General features: G+C 35.7%; 1 protein-coding gene across 1 annotated transcript; it reads left to right on the forward strand.

Moving 5' to 3' along the window:
- Positions 1–1,795: 1,795 nt before the first annotated feature.
- On the forward strand, positions 1,796–20,542 carry LOC125846569 (protein NAP1). Its single transcript, XM_049526092.1, has 24 exons — positions 1,796–2,057; positions 2,783–3,248; positions 3,351–3,425; positions 4,828–4,908; positions 5,135–5,215; positions 5,344–5,426; positions 8,305–8,389; positions 9,180–9,305; positions 9,456–9,563; positions 10,032–10,076; positions 10,172–10,314; positions 11,689–11,821; positions 12,312–12,422; positions 12,538–12,616; positions 13,272–13,465; positions 13,816–13,961; positions 14,722–14,803; positions 15,068–15,178; positions 16,232–16,357; positions 16,440–16,579; positions 16,667–16,763; positions 17,467–18,458; positions 19,009–19,221; positions 19,930–20,542. The coding sequence occupies exons 2-24, from the start codon at positions 2,829–2,831 to the stop codon at positions 20,414–20,416; spliced, it is 4,158 nt and encodes a 1,385-aa protein (XP_049382049.1). The 5' UTR covers positions 1,796–2,057; positions 2,783–2,828; the 3' UTR covers positions 20,417–20,542.
- Positions 20,543–21,021: the final 479 nt, after the last annotated feature.

A 21,021-nucleotide genomic window follows, 5' to 3' on the forward strand; every position in this document is an offset into this window, starting at 1 on the left:
AACATAGTAAAAAAAATCTTATCAATATTCTAAGTTTTACTTTAAAAGATTAACTATGTAGTACACACACAAAAAAGAAAAAAAATTTATTATTATATTATCCTTTCTGTCTAGAGCTTACGTTTGTCATAAATTTCCCAATATATTTGAAATATCAATTTGAGCAAAGTTTGAATCGAAATTTTAAAATATGTTTGATCATAAATTTTAAAAATATATATTTTCCTTTTTTTTGAAAAAAAAAAAAACATGAAACATGACTCATCCAAATAAGTTTTTAAAAAATTATCAAAAATTATTTAATCATACCAAACAAACATACTTGGTAATAGCAAATGAGGAAGAACCTTTATTGACGTTCATTATTATTTTTAAAATCATAATCATATATATAAGTTTGACACAAATTAATTATTTTTACGATTACAGTTTGTTACGAAGATTCATAAATACAATAGATAAACAATAACAGTAGTACGTAGGAGATGAGAGACCTCATATATTGACAATAATTTAAAATTTTGAAGAAAAAAAATATACATTACAAGTAAATATTATTCAATGTAGGAGACGAGAGAGACCTCATATATTAACAAGGGTTTACAAATTCAAAGAAAAAAATATTAAAAATCAAGCAAAACAAATCTTTAGTAATATTTTTTTTAATTTTATAAAATGTAAAAATTTGGGAGAAATTTTAAATTAAAATTTAAATAGAAACCAATACTATATCTTTACTAAAAAACAAGTTTGCAGCAAATTTTGGGATTTAAAATCTAGTCTCTCAAATATTAGACAATTTCGACATTCAAAAAATTATAAGATATGAATAGAAAATTATCTAAAATATATATGTCAAAAATTATTTTTTTTGTATATAAATATTAAATTTTGAACACTCTTAACAAAAATTCTCGTCACGCCATTATCAATAGCCAAATAAATATTTGACAAAGAAATTCTTAAAGAAAATACGTTATGTTGGTGTATATGCATTTTATTATTAAAATAAAATATCAAGTACATATGTTAGTGAGTATAAACTGTGGTAAAAGATGACTATTGATTGTTGTAACTTATATGACCATTAGTTCTTGTAACTCTCATGGTCATTAGTTACTCATATGACCATTAGTGTCTTGTAACTTACGTAACATCTATCACATTGCTACGCCTCATTCTACCTATTAATTATATGAAAGATTTTTTCACCTATAAATAATGTTGTTTCTTCCTTTGTGAAGTATCCAAAGTAGAAAGAGAAATAATCCAAAAAAGATGAGAAGTGTGAAATAATATTTTAGTCTGTAATAGTGAAAGAGACAATTTGGACAAATAAAATTATTCTAAGTTTTCAACTATATTCACTATATACAAAAGAATAAGTATATGTTGAAGGAAGGTGTTCTTATGTGGAGCTTTGAACTATTCAAATAATTCAGAGTTGTTTGAATTGTACACGTTGTTGGGTTGTTGTATGTCGGGTGGGACAAGTCAATAGTGATACTATTGGATCAGTGTAGATTATGCTGCAGTGGACTAGAGAGCGAGGTATTCATGCCTCGACCTAGAAATTTCTTTATTCATTTTTGTTATTTTATTTTCAACTGTAATTTACTATATTTGTGATATATTACTCCAAACACATTAAAATCTATGACCAAACGGCTCGTTAATTATTAGAAGCAAGAGAGAGAAAAATAAAATTGCAACAATATGAATAAGATCGTGCGAAGCTGGTTTCTTTGTTTTCCTCTTTAAAACAGAAAGAAATTGACTGAAAAAAAAGAAGAGTTGTCCTTTTTTCTCTTTTATTTGTCTCTAATATAACCACCATAGCTAGCAACTCTAGAGTTTCTCCATTACTATAATTACTACTATCTCTTCTAAATTCCCTTTTTTTTTGGTTGAATAACTACCTCACATTACTACTCTAGTGCCCCTTTTGTTTATGTTGAGTGTTACCCAGATCTGAATTTATAAGTTGTTGAATCTTGTGCTCCATTTCAGCTGTTTCATGGTTTCTTGCTAAATCAAAAATCCCCTTTTTGGTTTTGGTACTTTTTCTGTTAGTTTTTTGTATTTTTGCTGACCCTTTTAGTTTTTTGTTGTTCTTGAGTTGGTGTATTTTACTTTTGTGGGCAAAATTGTTATTGGGTATTCATGGTTATGATCAGAATTGAGTTGAAAATTGCGGACATTTTAGCTTTAGTTGCTTTGCTGCCATTTTCCTACTTTGATGGGTTCTATGTAAATTCCCTTTTGACTGTGGTGCTTTTTTGCTCTGTTATTTTGTCGACCCGTTTCGATTATTGGTGTTTAGGTTTGGTTCTTGTGGTTTGTTGGTGTACTTGATTAAAGTTATCATAGGAGTTTTGGTTGTATTTGGTACATTTGAGGAGAAATGATGCTGCATGTTTCAGCTCTAGTAGTCTCTTGCTTAATCCTTTTTTGATTCTGGTACTTAAATTCATGTTTTCTTGTTGGACCATTTCAGTTTTTTGAAGCTTTAGGTTTGGTTTTTTACTTAAATTGATGTATTATTTTGAAGATACTTGCAGTTATTTTTTTCTTTGTAGAAGTAAGTTGAGCATTAGAGGCATTGTAGCTGTATATGTTGCATTGGAGGAGAAATGCTGATGTTGGGAAGGATTTGTTTTTTGTTTTTTTTTTGCTGATTCCAGTGGTAATAACGAGGGATTCTTAAACTAATTGGTAGTGGTTTAAGTTAGAATCTGGAGTTTCGGCTGAGAGTTTATAAATTTTCCCGTTATTTATGCAGTAAAAGGAACTTTACTTGGGGTGAAGGTTTCCTTTGGGTGCTTACAATGACTAAACCGAGGCAGCAGTTTCAAGCGGAAGATGTATTGTCGACATCGCCAACTGCAGTGCGCTCAAGAGAATGGGAAGGACCAGCAAGGTGGACTGAGTACTTGGGTCCTGATATATCCTCAACAATTGGTCCTAAGGCTTCTAGAAATGGTAGCTCTGATGGTAGTGCCCATAGCTCTAGCGGGTCAACTAATAAAGGCTTGAACATGCAATGGGTAAACCAACTCACTCAAGTAGCTGAAGGGCTGATGGCAAAAATGTATAGGTTTAATCAGATATTAGATTACCCTGAAGTCACTGGACATGCATTCTCTGAAGCATTTTGGAAGTCTGGTGTGTTTCCAAATCATCCAAAAATCTGTATTTTACTATCAAAGAAGTTTCCGGAGCACCACAGCAAGTTACAATTAGAAAGAGTAAGAAAATATGGCCCTCTTTTTATAGATTGGGGTTTGCTTTTTCCTGATAGAAAGTATATTCTTTTGTTTGTGTGATATATACTGCTAATGTTACTGTAGATTGACAAATTTGCTTTGGATGCTATGAATGATGGTGCTGAAGTCCATTTGCAAAGCTTGGAACCATGGATTCAAGTAAGTTGACTCTGCTCCATTTTTTCCTTCTTTCTTTCCTCTCCATATTCCAGTGCTTCATATGATACTTTTAGATGCAGTATAGCTGCATTTTTTCCAATGATACTAAAACTACAAAAAAGTGATAAAGTATTTCTGAAGCATCAAATTTATTTGTTTGGGACTGACTTGTAAGGTATATTTTGAGTTAAAGGTCCATAACTGTCAGGCAATTAACTAGATTCACCACCAGGGAATATGGCACCATAATTTGGTGCACTCACACAGTTTCTGTGTGTATAGCGGATTGAGTGTCTTTTGGAGAGAATCATATTTTGTAGATCTCTCTTCTTTGGTATACCTCTTGTATACAGCCATATGGCCGTGTTATTATCAATGAAATCTTTTACTGAGATAAATAAATAAATAAAATGAAAGCATGACAAACTAAGTTGTAAAGCAAGAGAATGTAGAAGCTTTACGTATTCTGGAAATTGGGATTCACTTATGGAGTATGTTATTATCTGAAAGGATAAGTTAAAAAAAATAATTCAACTATGGCTATATAACCAGGAACTGTTCTTGTTATATAGCCATTGTTGAATTATTATTTTTTCCTAAAGGCCAAGTAATAAAATTGCAGTAAATGTCTGGCACTTTCTAGCAAATAGTTTTTGAGCAGCATTAAGATGTTCTATTTGTTTTTAAGAAGTATTGGTTGGACATGGAATGGAGCCATTAGTGATTGGCATTTCTTAGGAGAAAAAAGTTGATTTCATCAGAATTACTTTTTCAGTGACCAGTGGATGCCGACTTACCAGCCCCTCTTTTTTTTTTTTTTTTTGATAACCGAGAAATTCGTCTGTGACCCGCCCTTTGGATAATGGGCCTGCCCCTCTATCCTTCTCCACTTAAATACCAGGCTTCACTTTGCGTGGTATGGGGCTTGAACCTGTAACCTAAGCCACAAATCCTCCACCTTTTGCCACTCGAGCTAGGCCTTGGGGGCTTTCCAGCCCCCCTTCATCTTGTATAATTCTTAATAAGTTTATAACTGATTCTTGCACGGGATATAATAGTGTAAAAAGGGAGTGGGAGAGATATATTGGTGTGTCAATTTACCAGTAGTAAGATAACTTGCTCTTCTACTTCTAAAATTGCTTAAATGATGAAAGGTTTGGGATGCATCATAACTATGAAGCCAAAAGAGAGTGAGAAATCAAGTACAAGAAAAGATAGTGTTAAGGGTCAAAACTTGTTATCAATTTTGGGATTAGGTGCACAAATTTTACTGGATCTCATTTGTTGGGTTTTTTCTTCTATCATAGTTTTGATACTTGCTTATTTGTAAAAGGATTATTTCGTTAACAAAAGTTGATATAAATAGTATATGCACTTAATCAAACTTACTCGTCTTGATCAGATGCTTCTTGACCTGATGGCATTTCGAGAACATGCCTTGCGTCTAATATTGGATCTAAGCAGTACAGTGATTACCTTGTTGGTGAGTGATGATATCAACTTTTTATCTCCAACTAAAGTTTTTGTTAACACAAATTATGTTGGTCTTTGATTCAGCACAATAGAGGAATTTTATAGCTTAACTTGCTCTTTTCAAATAAAAAAGGACTGTTACAGCCTTTATAATTTCTGTCTTGACTAATAGGTAATGCCAAGTCTTCTTATAACGAAATTGTATGTGATATATTTACATGTTTCTTTTGCTGCAGCCTCACCAGAACTCTCTCATACTGCATGCATTTATGGACCTCTTTTGTGCTTTTGTTCGTGTAAATATATTTTCAGAAAAGGCAAGTACACAAACAATTCTCTATCTATTATTTTCTACTCTGTATATTGTTGAGTTGACACTTTCACGCCGTGTTATATATAGTGTGTTAATGCCTTCGTAAACTGTTCTCTTTATCATCCACCACAGATACCAAGGAAAATGATGTTGCAAACATACAATTTGCTTCATGCCATGGCAAGAAATGATAGGGACTGTGATTTTTATCACAGGTGAGACTTCTTATGGATCTAGGCTTATTCTCATTTCTCTTAATTTTTTTGGGGTGGGGGGTGAATTGGTCTCTTTAGCTTAATTTTAAATAACTTCAATATTTCTCTTTCTTTGACTCCTTAAAGTTATTTGTGTTACATGGAAAGGAATTAGGCTCTTTAGCTTCATTTTAAATAACTTCAAAATTTCTCTTTCTTTGACCCCTTAAAGTAATTTTTGTTTCATGGCGAGGAATTGGGATCTTTAGCTTCAATTTAAGTAACTTTAAAATTTCTCTTTCTGTGAACCCCGTAAAGTAATTTGTGTTACATGAATCTGATATATAGTTTGCATTTTGATGTACTGCTTATTCTTTTCAAAGTCATCCTTTTACCTACATGATGAAGAACATGCCATTGGTTGGACAAGTTGTCATGGTTACAAAAGAGTGGCTCTTTACTTGGTTATCAGTATCATCTATAGGTTTTAGGTTAGGACATCAAGCATGTGAAGAAAATGAGTTATACTTGATATCTGCGATGGAAAGTCTAGTCTTTATGACGAGACTATTTCCAACGATGACTTTCCATTTGCTTTGAGCAATTGAGGGTGGATACAGTGAGCCAAATTTTGTAGATCCTCTTCCTTTATTTTTAATTTTTTGTGAAGTAATATGTCCATTAAAAGTTGGATCCTCTTCTTTCTGAACATATATTTTTGATCCATTTAGTAAAGCCTTGTTTTTCTGGTAAATAGCCCGTGATGGAAAGGAATTCTCGTCTTTGCCAGACAACAATATTTTTAATTAATTGATCATAATGTCAAAAGTATGGAATGGTGGTTGAGCTGGTGGAAGAATAATAAGCTACATCCAGCTTTATGATATATGGTAATCTCTTGGTGGGTTGTAGTTTCTGTGGTTGGCGTCAGAGGGATCCAGGAAATTTTGCCGCCCCTTGAGAAAGCATGATCAGCTCTAGAAGTTTATCATGATGTCAGGTTTGTGTGACACCCACAACGGAGGGCAGGCTGATGAGGGTGGATTAAGGAGAAGGATTGGCAGGCTTGTAGGTTGGCAAGCTTTTGAAGAAGGGTGTGTGTATGCGACCTTAGGCTAATTTCATATTGGTAAGGGAGGGGAAAGTGAAGTCTTATATAAGACATATCACAAGTTCACATGGTACACGGGTTTTGGACTTGATGTGGCATAGTTCAAGAGACAAATCCGCGAGCCAAAGTGGAAAAAATGTGCTATGGGATTAAGCTGCAACAAATATGGTAGCGGAGCCGAACCCCCGCAGTACGATGGTGGGGTAACCCTCAACGAGGATGCTGAATCCCTAATGGGGTTCCATGTGCTGACCACGAAAAAGGGAGGGCTTAAGAGAGCGGGTTAAAGAGAATGACGTGTAGAGTTCTAACTTCTGAAAAAGGGATGCATATAACACCTTAGGCAAATCCAACATTGGAAGAGAGAGGAGAGTTGTGCTATATGAGACAGAGCATAAGCTCAAATGGTGCGCGTGTTTTTTGACTTGATGTGATAATTCCATGGAATAAATTTGTGAGGTTTGTTGGGACAAAGCGGACAATACATATCATATGAACCAAAATGTACTGAAGGGTGCTGTCTCCACAGCAATCTTTTACTAGCTCCTAGCTTACTTGTCCGGCAACTGGTTGACATATCTGACACTCTTTTGGGAAAGACCCACTGGATATTAAAGGATGGAACAGTGTCGTGCAATCTAAGAATAAAAGGTGCCAAGTCTTGAGGAACTTGAGGTGCTTTTTTATTGGCTGTGGAAGTACAATTAAGAACACGATGCTTGTGTGCTGTAAGTCTCCATCATATCCTCATTTGGTTCATGGGAACATATCAGAAATTTATGGGTTGAGTTCTGGACATTTCATGGGATTGGCAGGTAGTCGGAGTATTGGATTCTAGAATGCAAGGATTGGGCATACACCTCCGAGGGAGGAACTTTCCGTCTTTTCAATTTGTATAAAATATACACTCGGTGCTGAAATAACAACTGGAATGTCAGCTTCAGAAGGAAGCTGGTGGATTGGGAAAATAGATAGTTAATTCTACTAATTAGCAAGTTCCGTGAGAAAGAATGGGTAGGAGATGGGTCAGACATAGGGATGGCACAGTGGAAGCATTTAGGAATGTATACTGTGAAATATGGCTACAGAACACTCTCCGAGATGACAGTAAAGTCACATTCTTACTCATGGCAAATGCTGTGAAAACTGAAGTCCCGTCTAGAGTTGCATATTTTGAGTGGACTTCCCTTCATGAAGCATGCCTAACTATAACTTGATGGAAGGAGTTCCCTTAGTTGTAACCTATGTATGTGTGAAAAGCAATTGGAAATGGTTAACCATTTGTTTTTGCATTGTGCTTTGACAACAGAGATGTAGTGCATGTTTTAAATCTTTTTGGGGCTCATAAAGGTGATGCCTACAATTCCGAGAGAACCATTTTGTAGTTGGAAGTGCAGGAAAGCACAAAGGAACATCTGAAAAATGTGAAATGCTATTTCACATCAACTAATCCCCCCCACAAAATAGAGAGGGAAAAAGATCTGATTGCCATACCTTTATGTGTTTTATGCGTTAAATGGAGAAAACCAACAAGAGATGCTTTAAAGGAAATGAAAAGCCTCTATATGGATTGACATATGCTTGTCAACATATTGTATTTATGGGTTAACTTAAATGTTGTACATGACATAGATAACCTGATAAATTTATAAGTTCCCTATAGTCAATTATGATGAGACATTCTGTATTTTTGTGTATGCGGACCACTCTACTCTGAATGGAAGTGATTCTATATAAAAAAGAAATATAAGAAGTTCCCCTGATTTCTTTCTTGTTTAACTTTTCCAGGTTAATCCAGTTTGTTGATTCCTACGATCCACCCTTGAAGGGTCTGCATGAAGACCTGAATTTTGTCAGCCCTCGTATTGGAGAGGTCTTTGCTCCTGAATACCCCATTCTTGTAGAGAAGTTAAATTATTCATTTACAATGTCACAAGGAGTTCTTGTGTCTAACTTGTGGTACTACTGCTTATTTATGGAACAAAACGAAAAAAAAAACCTTTGTTATTTTATTGATAAATATCTTTTTCTAAATTACGGATATATATATGTGTGTGTGTGTTCAATACTTTTTACCTATTTAGTTAGATGTAGGTATTTAGGAAACAATATGTTACCTTTATAAAAAAAAAAGGTATTTAGGAAACAAAAAAAACAGGGTTTTTAATTTTCAATAGTTTGAGAGCCTTTATAACGGCTTCTTGTAATTAACTACCATGGGATGAAATCCAGTCAAAAATAAATTGAAAAAGAATAAGTGGAGCACAAAATCTTCCAATTTACCAGATCTCAGCCAATGAACTCTTACTAATTAACAGAAGACAAAATCCAAGCTTACAATTATCTTTTAGTTCATTGCTTTGAAGCTTCTTATCCACATCAATCATCTAATTGCTAAAGATTATTCCTCTCCCTTATACATACTACATCGCTTTTTTCCCTAAAGAAATAATTTTAGTGCTCTACTAAACTAAGGGGAAATGGTGCTGCACTTCATTATTTCTATGAATTTTTGTAGTTACAAATGATGTCTGCATTGAATTTTAGTTACATTCTATTAATTCATTAAAGTCTCCATATTGAACTTCATTTGCCTCCAGCATGAATAGTAGACACCAACTTTATCTGAGATTTTGCTCTGAAGGTCTTTTTGTTCTTTTCAGGTTTTAGAGGCTGTTGGTCCCATTATATTTTTATCAACTGATACACGAAAGCTCAGGAATGAGGGTTTCTTAAGTCCTTTCCATCCCCGATACCCTGATATACTGACAAATTCAGCTCATCCAATGGTGAGTATCTTCTACTGCTTTATATTCTGACACTGCAACTTGTTGTCTCATGAACATATATGGCAATCAGAACATTTTTTTTCTTTGTAGATATGATGTGCAGATTTCATAGTTTCACTCACATTTTGTGATCCTTTTTCTTATTTGCAGAGAGCCCAAGACCTAGCAAATGTTACATCGTATAGGGAATGGGTGTTATTTGGTTATCTTGTCTGTCCTGATGAGCTTCTCAGGGTCACCAGCATTGATATTGCTTCGGTACCTTCCAAAAACAATTGTTTTATGTTTTGTGTGTTCCTGTTGAAACTCAGACTGCTGGTAATATCGAAGAATATGATAAAGAAAGATTGCATTTTCTAGCTAAGATATGGTGAAGATGTTGCGTCTCTTGAAGGATTTAACCATGTTTTTTTAACGGGTGATGTATTTTAAATAAATAATGAAGAATTTAAGTGGTGCATTACTCTGCTGCATTGTCACAATATTCATTTTGGCTTTTGGGTAAATGCTGTCCCATATGCACTGGGCAATGATTAGGAGTCGGTAAGTATAATTTTGCAGTGTAATGTCTTATATCTCATACCTTACTCATGCATATGAGCAACTAGCTTTTATGCTTCTGATCAGTGTGGTCTTTTCTTTGACATGTTGAAGGCAGTTGCATGTTATCCATAATTAAACCTAACTAGTAATTTTCTTAACCTTTATTTTTTTTATTCCTTGCAGATTGTACTCAAGGAAAATCTAGTCCTTCCTCTGTTCAGGGACGAGGTGGGGTAGTTGCACAGTTTCTTGTTATCCATGTCAGTAGAGTAAACATGCTTTCATCTGGATTGGTTTAACATAATTGCATTGTTAATGCACAGTACATATTGCTGCATGAGGATTATCAGTTGTACGTCTTACCACGGATACTGGAGTCAAAGAAGATGGCAAAATCTGGACGGACGAAACAAAAAGAAGCGGATCTAGAGTATAGTGTAGCCAAACAGGTTGAGAAAATGATAAGGTACTGACTTATGATTGGACACTAAAACAATAGGTTTCTGTTATGCTTTTTATTATCAAGTACAATTGTATAATCTTGCTTAAGTAGTGAATATGCCTGAACTTTGTGAGCAAGCGACATAACTTTGATTGTCTGGATTAAGCAAAACAGTGGAATAGGTATGTGAAAAATCAATTGATGTTATAGGAAAGATAAGGAAGGATTGCCTAGCGGGAATGTCCTCTGCCTCCGACCATGAGGTTGCTGGTTTGAGTTTCCAAGGGATCAAAGTAGAAAAATCCAATATTTCAGATTAAAAAAATATCCATTGTTGGGGCTCTTGGTAGTTGGTAATGGAGTTTTGTGGTGGGGTGGTGGTGACGCTTACAGATAAGTGATCTTATAGGAAAAGAAATGCTTGAACTTTCTATGCAGTAAAAAGAGTCATGATTGAGAGAGATCAGATCTGTGACATAATGTGAAATTGAAGAAAAGGCTTGTCAAAATTAGAAAAAGCAGTTAGTGACTAATGCTGCTTCTGTATATCAGCAGTGATGTAAATCTCCCCACGGTACTGAAAATGGAAAATGCATTTGGAGTTTGAAAGTTTCTCAGGTAGTCAATCTTTTATTTGGCTTGTCGATTGTGATATACCGATAAAAATTTCCTATAGGAAGGGACAGTTTAAAGTGATGTGCTTTGATACTTTCAACATGTACTTTTACTGGTGGAGTCCAAGCCATTCAAACATTCTAATTTCTACTAGCATGATTATGGGGATTATAAAGTAGACATTGCTGAATCTCAAATACTGCATTTTTTCTAAATTAAGTTCAACGGAACTTTGAAATGGAAACTACGCTCAGTTATACACTTACAGAAGACAATCAAATTTCAGATTTTCTGGCAAGACCTTTTAGTTTCTCTTCCTGCAGAAACCACTCTGATATAAATAGTATATTCAATCAACTTCTTGCAGTCCTCTGGTATATATTTACTTTGGTAAATGCAGGTGTTGGGGCCTAAAATCACAACAAGAAATAAGTTAGAATGCACACTAAAGAATCATGTTTAGTGAAGAGTGAACACACCAAATGACGGTCACCATCATCTTTTTTATTTATTTGGTTTCCTGGATGACGGTTTATCTTTGCACTGTCTGGTATCCTGTTTTACTTTTCTTTATGCTTGTCCTAGATCAATGAACCTTGGTTTCATTGATAACTATTTAGTCATCTAACTCTTTTGGCTTCGCTTACCTTCTTAATTTGTGGATTAATCTAAAGCTTAGGTTAATTACTACCTTGAGAAAAAATAGCAGATTGTTACGATGTTTCCTCCATGTTTTTCGAGGGAGAGCCATTGAATTTACTCAGTACTTTTTAATGATTGTAGTGAAGTGCATGACCAAGCATTATTTTCCTGTGATGCCATTCATCGTGAAAGAAGGATATTCTTAAAACAGGAGATCGGAAGAATGGTGCTTTTTTTCTCTGACCAGCCCAGCTTGTTGGCACCTAATATTCAGGTATGTTGTGCCATAAATTACACTTCTCTTCGTGTTTTCAAATTCAGTTTGCTGGCATGGGCCTTCCCTTTGCCTGTCCACCCACCACCACCTCAAACCTGTTCTTTACCAGCCTTACTTTTCTTTATTCAAGGCCAAATTTGAGATCATCTGCCACCAACCTTGCTTCATCTGCTACACAATTTATGAATATGGAATCTTATTTCCAACCTGACTCATTTTGTTATTTCTTTGATTGATTACGTCATGCATATAGGTATTTATGCTTGTATCTTTGTCTTATATTGCATGCATATCTGGTATTTATGCTTGTATCTTTGGCTTATATTGCATGCATGTCTGTAAATGAGAATCTTGTATATGGCCAAATCACGTTTCTCTATCCTTAGGTGTTGTGCTTGAATAACAATTGTATTAGTTGCACAATTATAGATGTGCTTATGTAGCCAAATATGATACTCTCTAAAATAATTTCTGAATGCTTCTACAGATGGTATTCTCTGCCTTAGCCTTCGCTCAAAGTGAGGTTCTATGGTATTTCCAACATGTAGGAATAGCTTCATTGAAGTCAAGAGCTGCTAGAACGGTTCCGGTAGAAATAGTAAGAGATCTTCATCATATTGACTTTTTGTGCATTAAACTGATATGCTGTTATGCAGTGTCTTCTTTGACTGTTTGCTCTTGGTGTTTTTGATCTTTCTTTAATGACGATGCAGGATCCAAGTGATCCAACAATTGGCTTCTTGTTGGATGGAATGGATCATCTTTGTTGCCTAGTGCGCAAGTATATTGCTGGTTAGTTTTTTTTTTTTTTTTGCTTTTGAAGTTATATGATCATAGATAATGATGTTGTTTGGATTGGCTTCTGTTAACTGAATATAAAATAGCAGAATTCTCCCTGCTATAGTTTTTGAAAAGTAAGAAATGAGACGGTGAACTTCATGTAACTTGTCAGCTGATGGAAGTTGACTAAATTGTGAAGGTTTTTTATAGAACTCTGAACTATGGAACTGAGTGAATTGATTTGCATCAGATATGTTTCCTCAGTTTTATCTAGGCCAGAATCTGTTAATGGAATTAGCGTGTATAGTTAAGCCATTCTGAATGCAAGCTCATTCTAATATGTGCATGCCATACTTACTATCTAGGTGATGTATATATTCAGATCACTACATAATTTTCATTGCTAGAAGTTCAAGGTTTAATAATTGCCTCCGCTGCACTAAGCTATCTTTTCTTTCTATAATATTACCACTTAAAAAATTAAATCTAATGGAATCCTCTATAGTTTATTCATTGTTGTTGTCTTTTCTAGTAATAAAGTTTTCAGTAGTACTTTCTGCATTAAAGAGTCTGACAATGCTTTCTCTCATCTTTTATTCATTGATTTTGGTATAACATTAATCTCTTTCTGGTTGCTAAGCTGCAAAACCTCTTATTACTTCTTCAGCTATTAGAGGATATGCCTTATCATATCTATCATCCTGTGCTGGTAGAATCCGATTTTTGTTGGGTACCCCTGGCATGGTTGCTCTTGACTTGGATGCTACTCTGAAAGGACTTTTCCAGAAGATAGTTCAACATCTTGAAAATATACCCAAGCCACAGGGTGAAAATATTTCTGCCATCACATGTGATTTATCAGTAAGCAGCTCATCAGATTTGAATTTTTCCATGCAGTCTTCTGTTTGATCATTCAACGACAGCTAGTTTATAGTTCAATACTTCAATTTTGAAGAACTACGGATCACAACTTCAACGGGTTTGACTTCAGATGGGACATATTCTGCATTATTCCTTTGTTTGAAAAAGAAATTTCCTTTCTTTTACTCGGTTCTTAGTGAGTTAAGCTAATGTGTTCAGTGTGAACATTCCAATAAATAAAGCACATACAACCTAATGCATGCTTTATTTTTCATTTTTATGTGGCCATCATTGCGTTTCCTCTGTTTTTGTCTCTTCTTCTGACAGCAAAACACATTTTTGTCTATCAGGAGTTGCGCAAAGATTGGTTATCTATATTGATGGTTGTTACTTCTGCTCGTTCTTCTATAAATATCCGACATTTGGAAAAGGCTACAGTGTCTACTGGAAAGGAAGGGTTATTATCGGAAGGAAATTCTGCATACAACTGGTCCAGGTTCTTGCTCTTTACCTTGGAAATTGTGACTCAAATTTAAGATAATTGCATGATATTTCTCAACTATGAAGTCATTTTTGCTGATGTTGTGATCTTAAAGTTATATTTTCCAAATGTAGATGTGGTGTAGATAGGAATCTTGGCCTTGATCTTTATTACTAGTGTCTAGGAGAATGACAATATAACATACATATTATTAGGCTGCTCATTTTTTAAGTTCTTGAATTGCTGGAAAGCTAATTTCATTTGTCATCTTGTCCTTTTAGTTTTGTAGATGTGGTGTAGATAGGAATCTTGGCCTTGATCTTTATTACTAGTGTCTAGGAGAATGACAATATAACATACATATTATTAAGCTGCTCATTTTTTAAGTTCTTGAATTGCTGGAAAGCTAATTTCATTCGTCATCTTGTCCTTTTAGTTTGATGGTGAATGCTGGATACTGTAGTAGTATATCATATCTAAATCCCAAAAGTCCTCGGCAATAAGGAACTAATGTTCTTTTACTTTCAGAATCAATGGCTTCTTTTCTGCATTTTTCATCTCAACTTGTTACAAAAACTTGGCAATAAGGAACTCATTTTCTTTTACCTTCAGAAACACGACTCTTTTTCTGCATTTTCATCTTGACTTGTAACAAAACTTGAAAAGTTCTTTTTTCCTAGTAAAATTGTCTGGAATCTGGATAGAGACAGCACGTTTTTTTGGATGGACTTATGTGCATTATTGTGCAATATGACTTTTTTCTGTGTCAGGGCAGGTGTGTTGATGAGCTTGAATACCTGTTATCTAAACATGGGAGTCTAAAGAAGCTTTATTTCTATCACCAACACCTTACAACAGTAAGTTCTGCGAAGAGATTGAAGCGTTTATGTGGTTCACTGACTTTTTTATTCCATAAATGTTGGAGTCTTGGTGAATATTTCTTGTTCATCCTTCTGCATTCTTTGACTTTGCTCCTTCTCCCTCTTTTCTTCAAGGGCTTCTGAGTATTTGCCTTAAACATAGAATATTTCTGAGTTTATCGATCAAAAGAGAGTTACTTCATGCGTAAGTTCTTGCCATTGGGAATTTGTGTTTTGTTTTGATTTTCAACTGTATTACAGGTTTTCCGTAATACTATGTTTGGTCCAGAAGGTCGTCCACAACATTGCTGTGCATGGCTTGGTGTCGCCAGTAGTTTTCCTGAATGCGCTTCTTCAATAGTCCCTGAAGAGGTATTATGGTAATTTGAATTTTTAAGGTGCTTGTAAATGTTTACTCAATTCACTGGGGAGTGATTGGTTTCATCAGAAGAATTACATTCCCATGCATTTTGATGCTTCTAATCTTTTTGTGGGTTGACCATGACCTAATTCACCGTAGTTATCTTTCGACTTTCTGGTTTTGCTGTTTTAAATTGCGTTCATCTTCTTAGTACATGATTCCAATGATATCAAACTGTTGGAGGTGAGTGGAGGGGTTTAGATTCAGGGTAACCATTAACCTACTGTAACCTAACGCTCCTGCTTAACCTCTTCAACCCAATACAAAAACAATTACATCTCCGTCCCTCTTCAACGCCTTAATTCTCGAACCTGCCATTGACACTTAGCGATAGATGGGCATTGGGCGCTCTTAGCATGTGTTAAGAAGTTAATTTGATGAAGATCGGGAGAGGAGGAGAGGAAAAGCTAGGAGAAGTTCAATTAAGTGTTTACAGTGATCAATCAAAAGAAGATATTGAGTGAACATGTCAATCCTTGAAGAGATCACTAATGCTTATGAATGTCTGAGTTATTCTCTGCCCATGACTTCTCTGGATACTCCCACTTCTTATTTCGAGCATCATCAATGTGTTCATTTACATGTATGGATGGTAAGGGATTGTGACGTTCAGGGTTCTAAACTGGCCAATGGTCTAAGAGACTTTCAGCTGATAGCTTCTCTTAGTGACCCTCTTCTGTAATATCATTAACAGTTGTGGCTGTTCTCTCCCAAGTCCCAACTATCATTCGTGATGGGTCTCTTTCTTTGCTTGGAATGTGCTACCATGGCATAATTTTATTGTATCTTGCTTATATGAGGGAATGATCTTTTGCAGCTTCAGTTGCCTTTTCTTCTGCCAAAACTTTTTTCTGTTTATTAGTGGCGCATAGGGAACACCAAAAGATAATTCTGTGCCGTCATTTTGCATGATATAGTAATATGCAATTCTTTACTTGTTAAATGTCTCTCCGAAATGTTGAGTTGAAGAGACACCAATTTGATAGCTACTTTGCTGATTGCAGGTAACTAAAATTGGTCGTGATGCGGTTCTTTATGTTGAATCCCTAATTGAATCTATCATGGGAGGTCTGGAAGGGTTGATAAATATTCTCGACTCGGAAGGGGGATTTGGCTCTTTAGAGTTGCAGGTTAGTATCCTTTATCATGTTCTCAACACATGGAAACACTGCTGATTTTATCTTTTCCAGACTAATGCAAGTGAAATATCAGCTTTTTCCAGAGCAGGCGGCACATCTCATGAATTTGACTTCCAGAATTTCTGCTCCTTCTGTGAAATCCCCAAGAGCCATGTCGGGCTATCATTTACCAGGCTATGAGAGCTACCCTGAAAATGATAATTCCATAAAAATGTGAGCCATATTAATCTTACATTAGATTACCCAATGATCTATCTTACAATTTTGCTCACTTGACTTCCTTGTACTTTGTAATGACAGGTTAGAAGCTGCAATGCAGAGGTTGACCAACCTTTGCTCAGTTTTAAATGACATGGAGCCTATATGTGTTCTAAACCACGTTTTTGTTCTGAGAGAGGTAAGAAGCCCCTCGTTATTCTGCCTTGAAATGATTGTGTCTGAGACATCTGGATCATTGTTCTCTCTTTACTCCCTTCGTTTCATTGGTCATGGTGTCTAAAAAAAAGGAAGACTTTTGGAACTTGTGGTTTTAAACATGCCACTACACTTTCTGTTGGTTATAAAAGCGTGTCATTAATGATAGAAGGGAAGTTTAAAGTCAAATTATTTTCAAATATAGGAAGGTGACATCTTTCTGGAACAAACTGCAAAGGGAATAGGGCCACATGAATCAACATGTTTTATTTTGTCAATGCTGATTGCCCTGATTTTGTGGGAAATGGTGCAAGTAGACTTGATCCTGTTAATTGCACTCTGTATTACATGTTTGGAGGTTTTCTCTTGTTGAGTCTTTTCGTGTTTACTAATGTGAGTCAAATCAAATTATTTGTGTTGAGGCTGAGGGCTCATTTTGTCTTCTTAATATAATGTTGCTTGATTTAGAAGGATTAATTGGCCTTCTCTTCTGGCTCAGCCTTATTACTTGACCCTACAAGTTGACAAACGTAAATAAAATGCAAAGCTACAATTTTAAGTTTTTATGTTCTATATGTTTCTTGAAAAAGGTCAGGTTAGTTTATATATCCATTGAGGAAATCACCGTGATTAATTAAACTGAGACTAAGTATACTTGATTCCTCTCTAAAACATCTATTATGCAGTACATGAGAGAATGTATCCTTGGGAACTTCAGAAGGAGACTGCTTGCTGTTCTGAAAACTGATAATGATCTTCAGCGTCCTACTGTCTTGGAATCACTGATACGCAGACATACAGCTATTGTCCATCTAGCTGAACAACACATTAGCATGGACCTAACTCAAGGTATCCGGGAGATATTACTAACAGAGACCTTCTGTGGTCCAGTTTCATCTTTGCACTTGTTTGAGAAAGCTACAGAGCAGCATACAGGATCAGCCACTGAAACAGTATGTAACTGGTACATTGAAAATGTGGTCAAGGATGTATCAGGTGCAGGTATCCTCTTTGCGCCCCGGCACAGATGCTTCAAGAGCACTAGGCCAGTTGGTGGATATTTTGCTGAGTCAGTGACAGATCTCAGGGAACTGAAAGCATTTGTCCGTGTTTTTGGTGGTTATGGAGTTGACAGGTTAGACAGAATGATGAAAGAGCACACAGCTGCACTCTTGAACTGTATTGACACATCATTACGGGCAAACCGAGATAATCTGGAGGCTGTTGCTGGAAGCATGCATTCTGGTGACCGAATAGATAGAGACACAAATATCAAGCAAATTGTTGATTTGGACACTATAGTTGGGTTCTGTATTCAGGCAGGACAGGCTGTTGCTTTTGACCGCCTTCTTGCAGAAGCTGGTACAGCTGTTCTTGAAGAAGGTGCTCCTTTGATACATTCATTACTGACAGCGGCTGCTAAGCATTTACCTGATGAAATACCTGAGAAAAAGGAGATTAGAAGGTTGAAAAGAGTAGCAAACAATTTTAATATAGCTAGTGACCATGACGCTGAGTGGGTCAGATCCATACTAGAAGAGGTTGGAGGTGCAAACGATGCTTCCTGGAGCTTGTTGCCTTATTTGTTTGCCACTCTAATGACATCAAATATATGGAATAATAGTGGCTTTAATGTTGACACTGGGGGCTTCAGCAACAACATCTATTGCTTGGCAAGGTTTGTTTCTTGCTTAAAATCTCGTTTGCGTCAAGTTATGAGAAAGTCTTTGCTCCTCTATCTTTCGACAGATTTTCTGTAGCAATGCTGGTTTCTTTCTTTTCTCAATTGTGCTGTGCATCCTTAACCCCCTGGTTTCAGTCTTATGAGTTATGATCATGTACCTTTGGCATTTTTGTTGCTTGGGTTTACATTATTACTGTAAGTAGGTGGAGAACATTTATATGGAACACCGTTTCAATAAGTAATTTGAATTGGGTTCTCTTGGAGTCGAGGAAGAAAAACAAAGCATAACTGTCTCAAGTGTAATCTATGTGGTTAACTCTATTTTTATGCCTATATTAAAGTTACAGTTATTTCTTGAAAATCCATTCATGGATGGCAAGCTAGATCATCATATAACAAGTACTGGGCAATGCAAGAGCCATGCTTAAAAAACATTCTTCCTTCTTTTTCTGATGAAGTATGCTTAAAAATATTTCACAAGTGCGTTGTCTTTCTAATTGATCATTATTGTCTTTCTGTAACATGGTTGGTTTTCTTTTGGTAGGTGCATTTCTGCAGTAATTGCAGGAAGTGAATTTGTTAGACTTGAAAGAGAGCATCACATGAAACAATCTTTTTCAAATGGCCATGTCGGTGAAACATTGGATCCTGAAACACACAACCAAATAACAGTTGAGACAAACATTAAATCCACAATGCAGCTCTTTGTGAAGTTCTCCTCTGGAATTATTCTTGACTCTTGGAGTGAGAGTACCAGGTATATTCGTTTTTCTAAAGTATCTACATAATGTTGCTAAAAAAATTTCTGAAAATTGGAGATACTTCCTCTGTTTCAGTTTATATGATTGTGCTGTATTGGGCACAGGCTTAAGATTTTCATTTTGACTAAGCTTATTACATTAGTGGTAGTGGAAGAAAATAGTAAACAATGGTTGAAAACTTAGTTTGATAAAGAATACACCACATCAAAGTTTAAATTTTGAGTAAATGTGAAGTCGAATAAAAATGGAATGGTGCCAAACATTTGGAACGTCCCAAAATGGTTAGTGTCATTTAAATTGAAATATAAGGAGTGAATTATGTTTCGTGTGGTGGACATAACGAGTTTACTTGCCTCGTAGTTTTCCTGCTGTTGCAACTAAACTATAACGGGCACTCCTTCGGTGAAATCTTTTTTGTTCACTCCAGTATTAGAAACACTGCTGATAAATCATATTGATGTCCTGAACAAAAATGGGAAAATGACTCAATGGCTAAATTAGTCGTCCCACACCTCCATTGGTAATTTATTGACCGTTGGTAAAACTAGATTTTCTGTTTTGGCTAAATTTGACGAGCTGACAAAGAGACAACCCTATATTAATTGCTAATTGATCATGTAACCTCAGACACTATGATGGGTAGATCTCTTATCTGTTTTATAATGTTCAATAATCTGAAAAACGTGTATACCTCTTCTGTGCAGATCTCATCTCGTGTCAAAGCTCATTTTCCTGGACCAGTTTTGTGAGATCTCCCCTTACCTACCAAGAAGCACGCTGGATGCGTATGTTCCTTACTCCATTATCCGCTCAATCTACAGCCAATACTATGGAAGTTTATCTCCTGCGCCACTGGCACTACTTAGTGATTCACCCCGTCATTCACCGGCTGTATCTCTGGCACATTCATCCCCTGCAATGAGGCAGCATCGCAGTGATTCCACTCCTCAGTCAAATTCTAATGATTTAGGTTATTTCAAGCCATCCTCAAGCCATGCCCAGGATCAACTATATGAGACAGAAAGTGGAAGCATTGAAAATAGGCCTCGAAATGTTAGGCGTTCTGGACCATTGGAATACAGTGCAACTCGAAAATTAAAACATGTGGACAGCTCAACATCAGCAAGCACAGGTCCCAGTCCATTGCCAAGGTTTGCAGTGTCTAGGTCTGGTCCTATATCTTACAAGTGACAAAATAGTGAACTTTTGAAAAGTGTAAATTTCTTTCCTGTTCTATTATTAGTCAGTAGTGGACTGTCTGCGATGTTCATACAAATTTTGGTGTATCTATACATAAAATTCCTCTATTTATTCCTCGACGTTTGGCTCTAACAGGAGATAAATCATTAGCTGTGAGAAGCTAATTCTGAAATATGTCAATTGGCATTTGTTGTGTAATGAACTTGGAGAGATATCACTACCAAATGTAATCCCAGTCCTCCAATGTAGCATCCTCGAGTTCTATGTTTCACCCATTGCACGAGTCTTTGCCTTGGCACAGAATTACCTTCCTTGACTATTACGACAACAATATACTCAATGAAATCTTACGTTGCTCGACCATTATGCTTTATAACTAGAAATGAAGAAACAGAAGATAACAAGAATAAAAGGATTCCTATATCTAGTCTCTGCCTCTACATTGATAGATACACTCAACTCCAACCAAACCAATATGGTGTGGTGATTCTTAATCCTTTTTGAAGAAGTGCAATATGTCAGTTGAACCTATATTTGAAGTTTTGCATACCATGAAAGAAAAATAACGGCATTTTTTTTTCCAGAAGAGGGAAAGA

The sequence above is a fragment of the Solanum stenotomum genome, chromosome 12 (assembly GCF_019186545.1).
Source record: "Solanum stenotomum isolate F172 chromosome 12, ASM1918654v1, whole genome shotgun sequence".
Classification (NCBI taxonomy): Eukaryota; Viridiplantae; Streptophyta; class Magnoliopsida; order Solanales; family Solanaceae; genus Solanum; species Solanum stenotomum.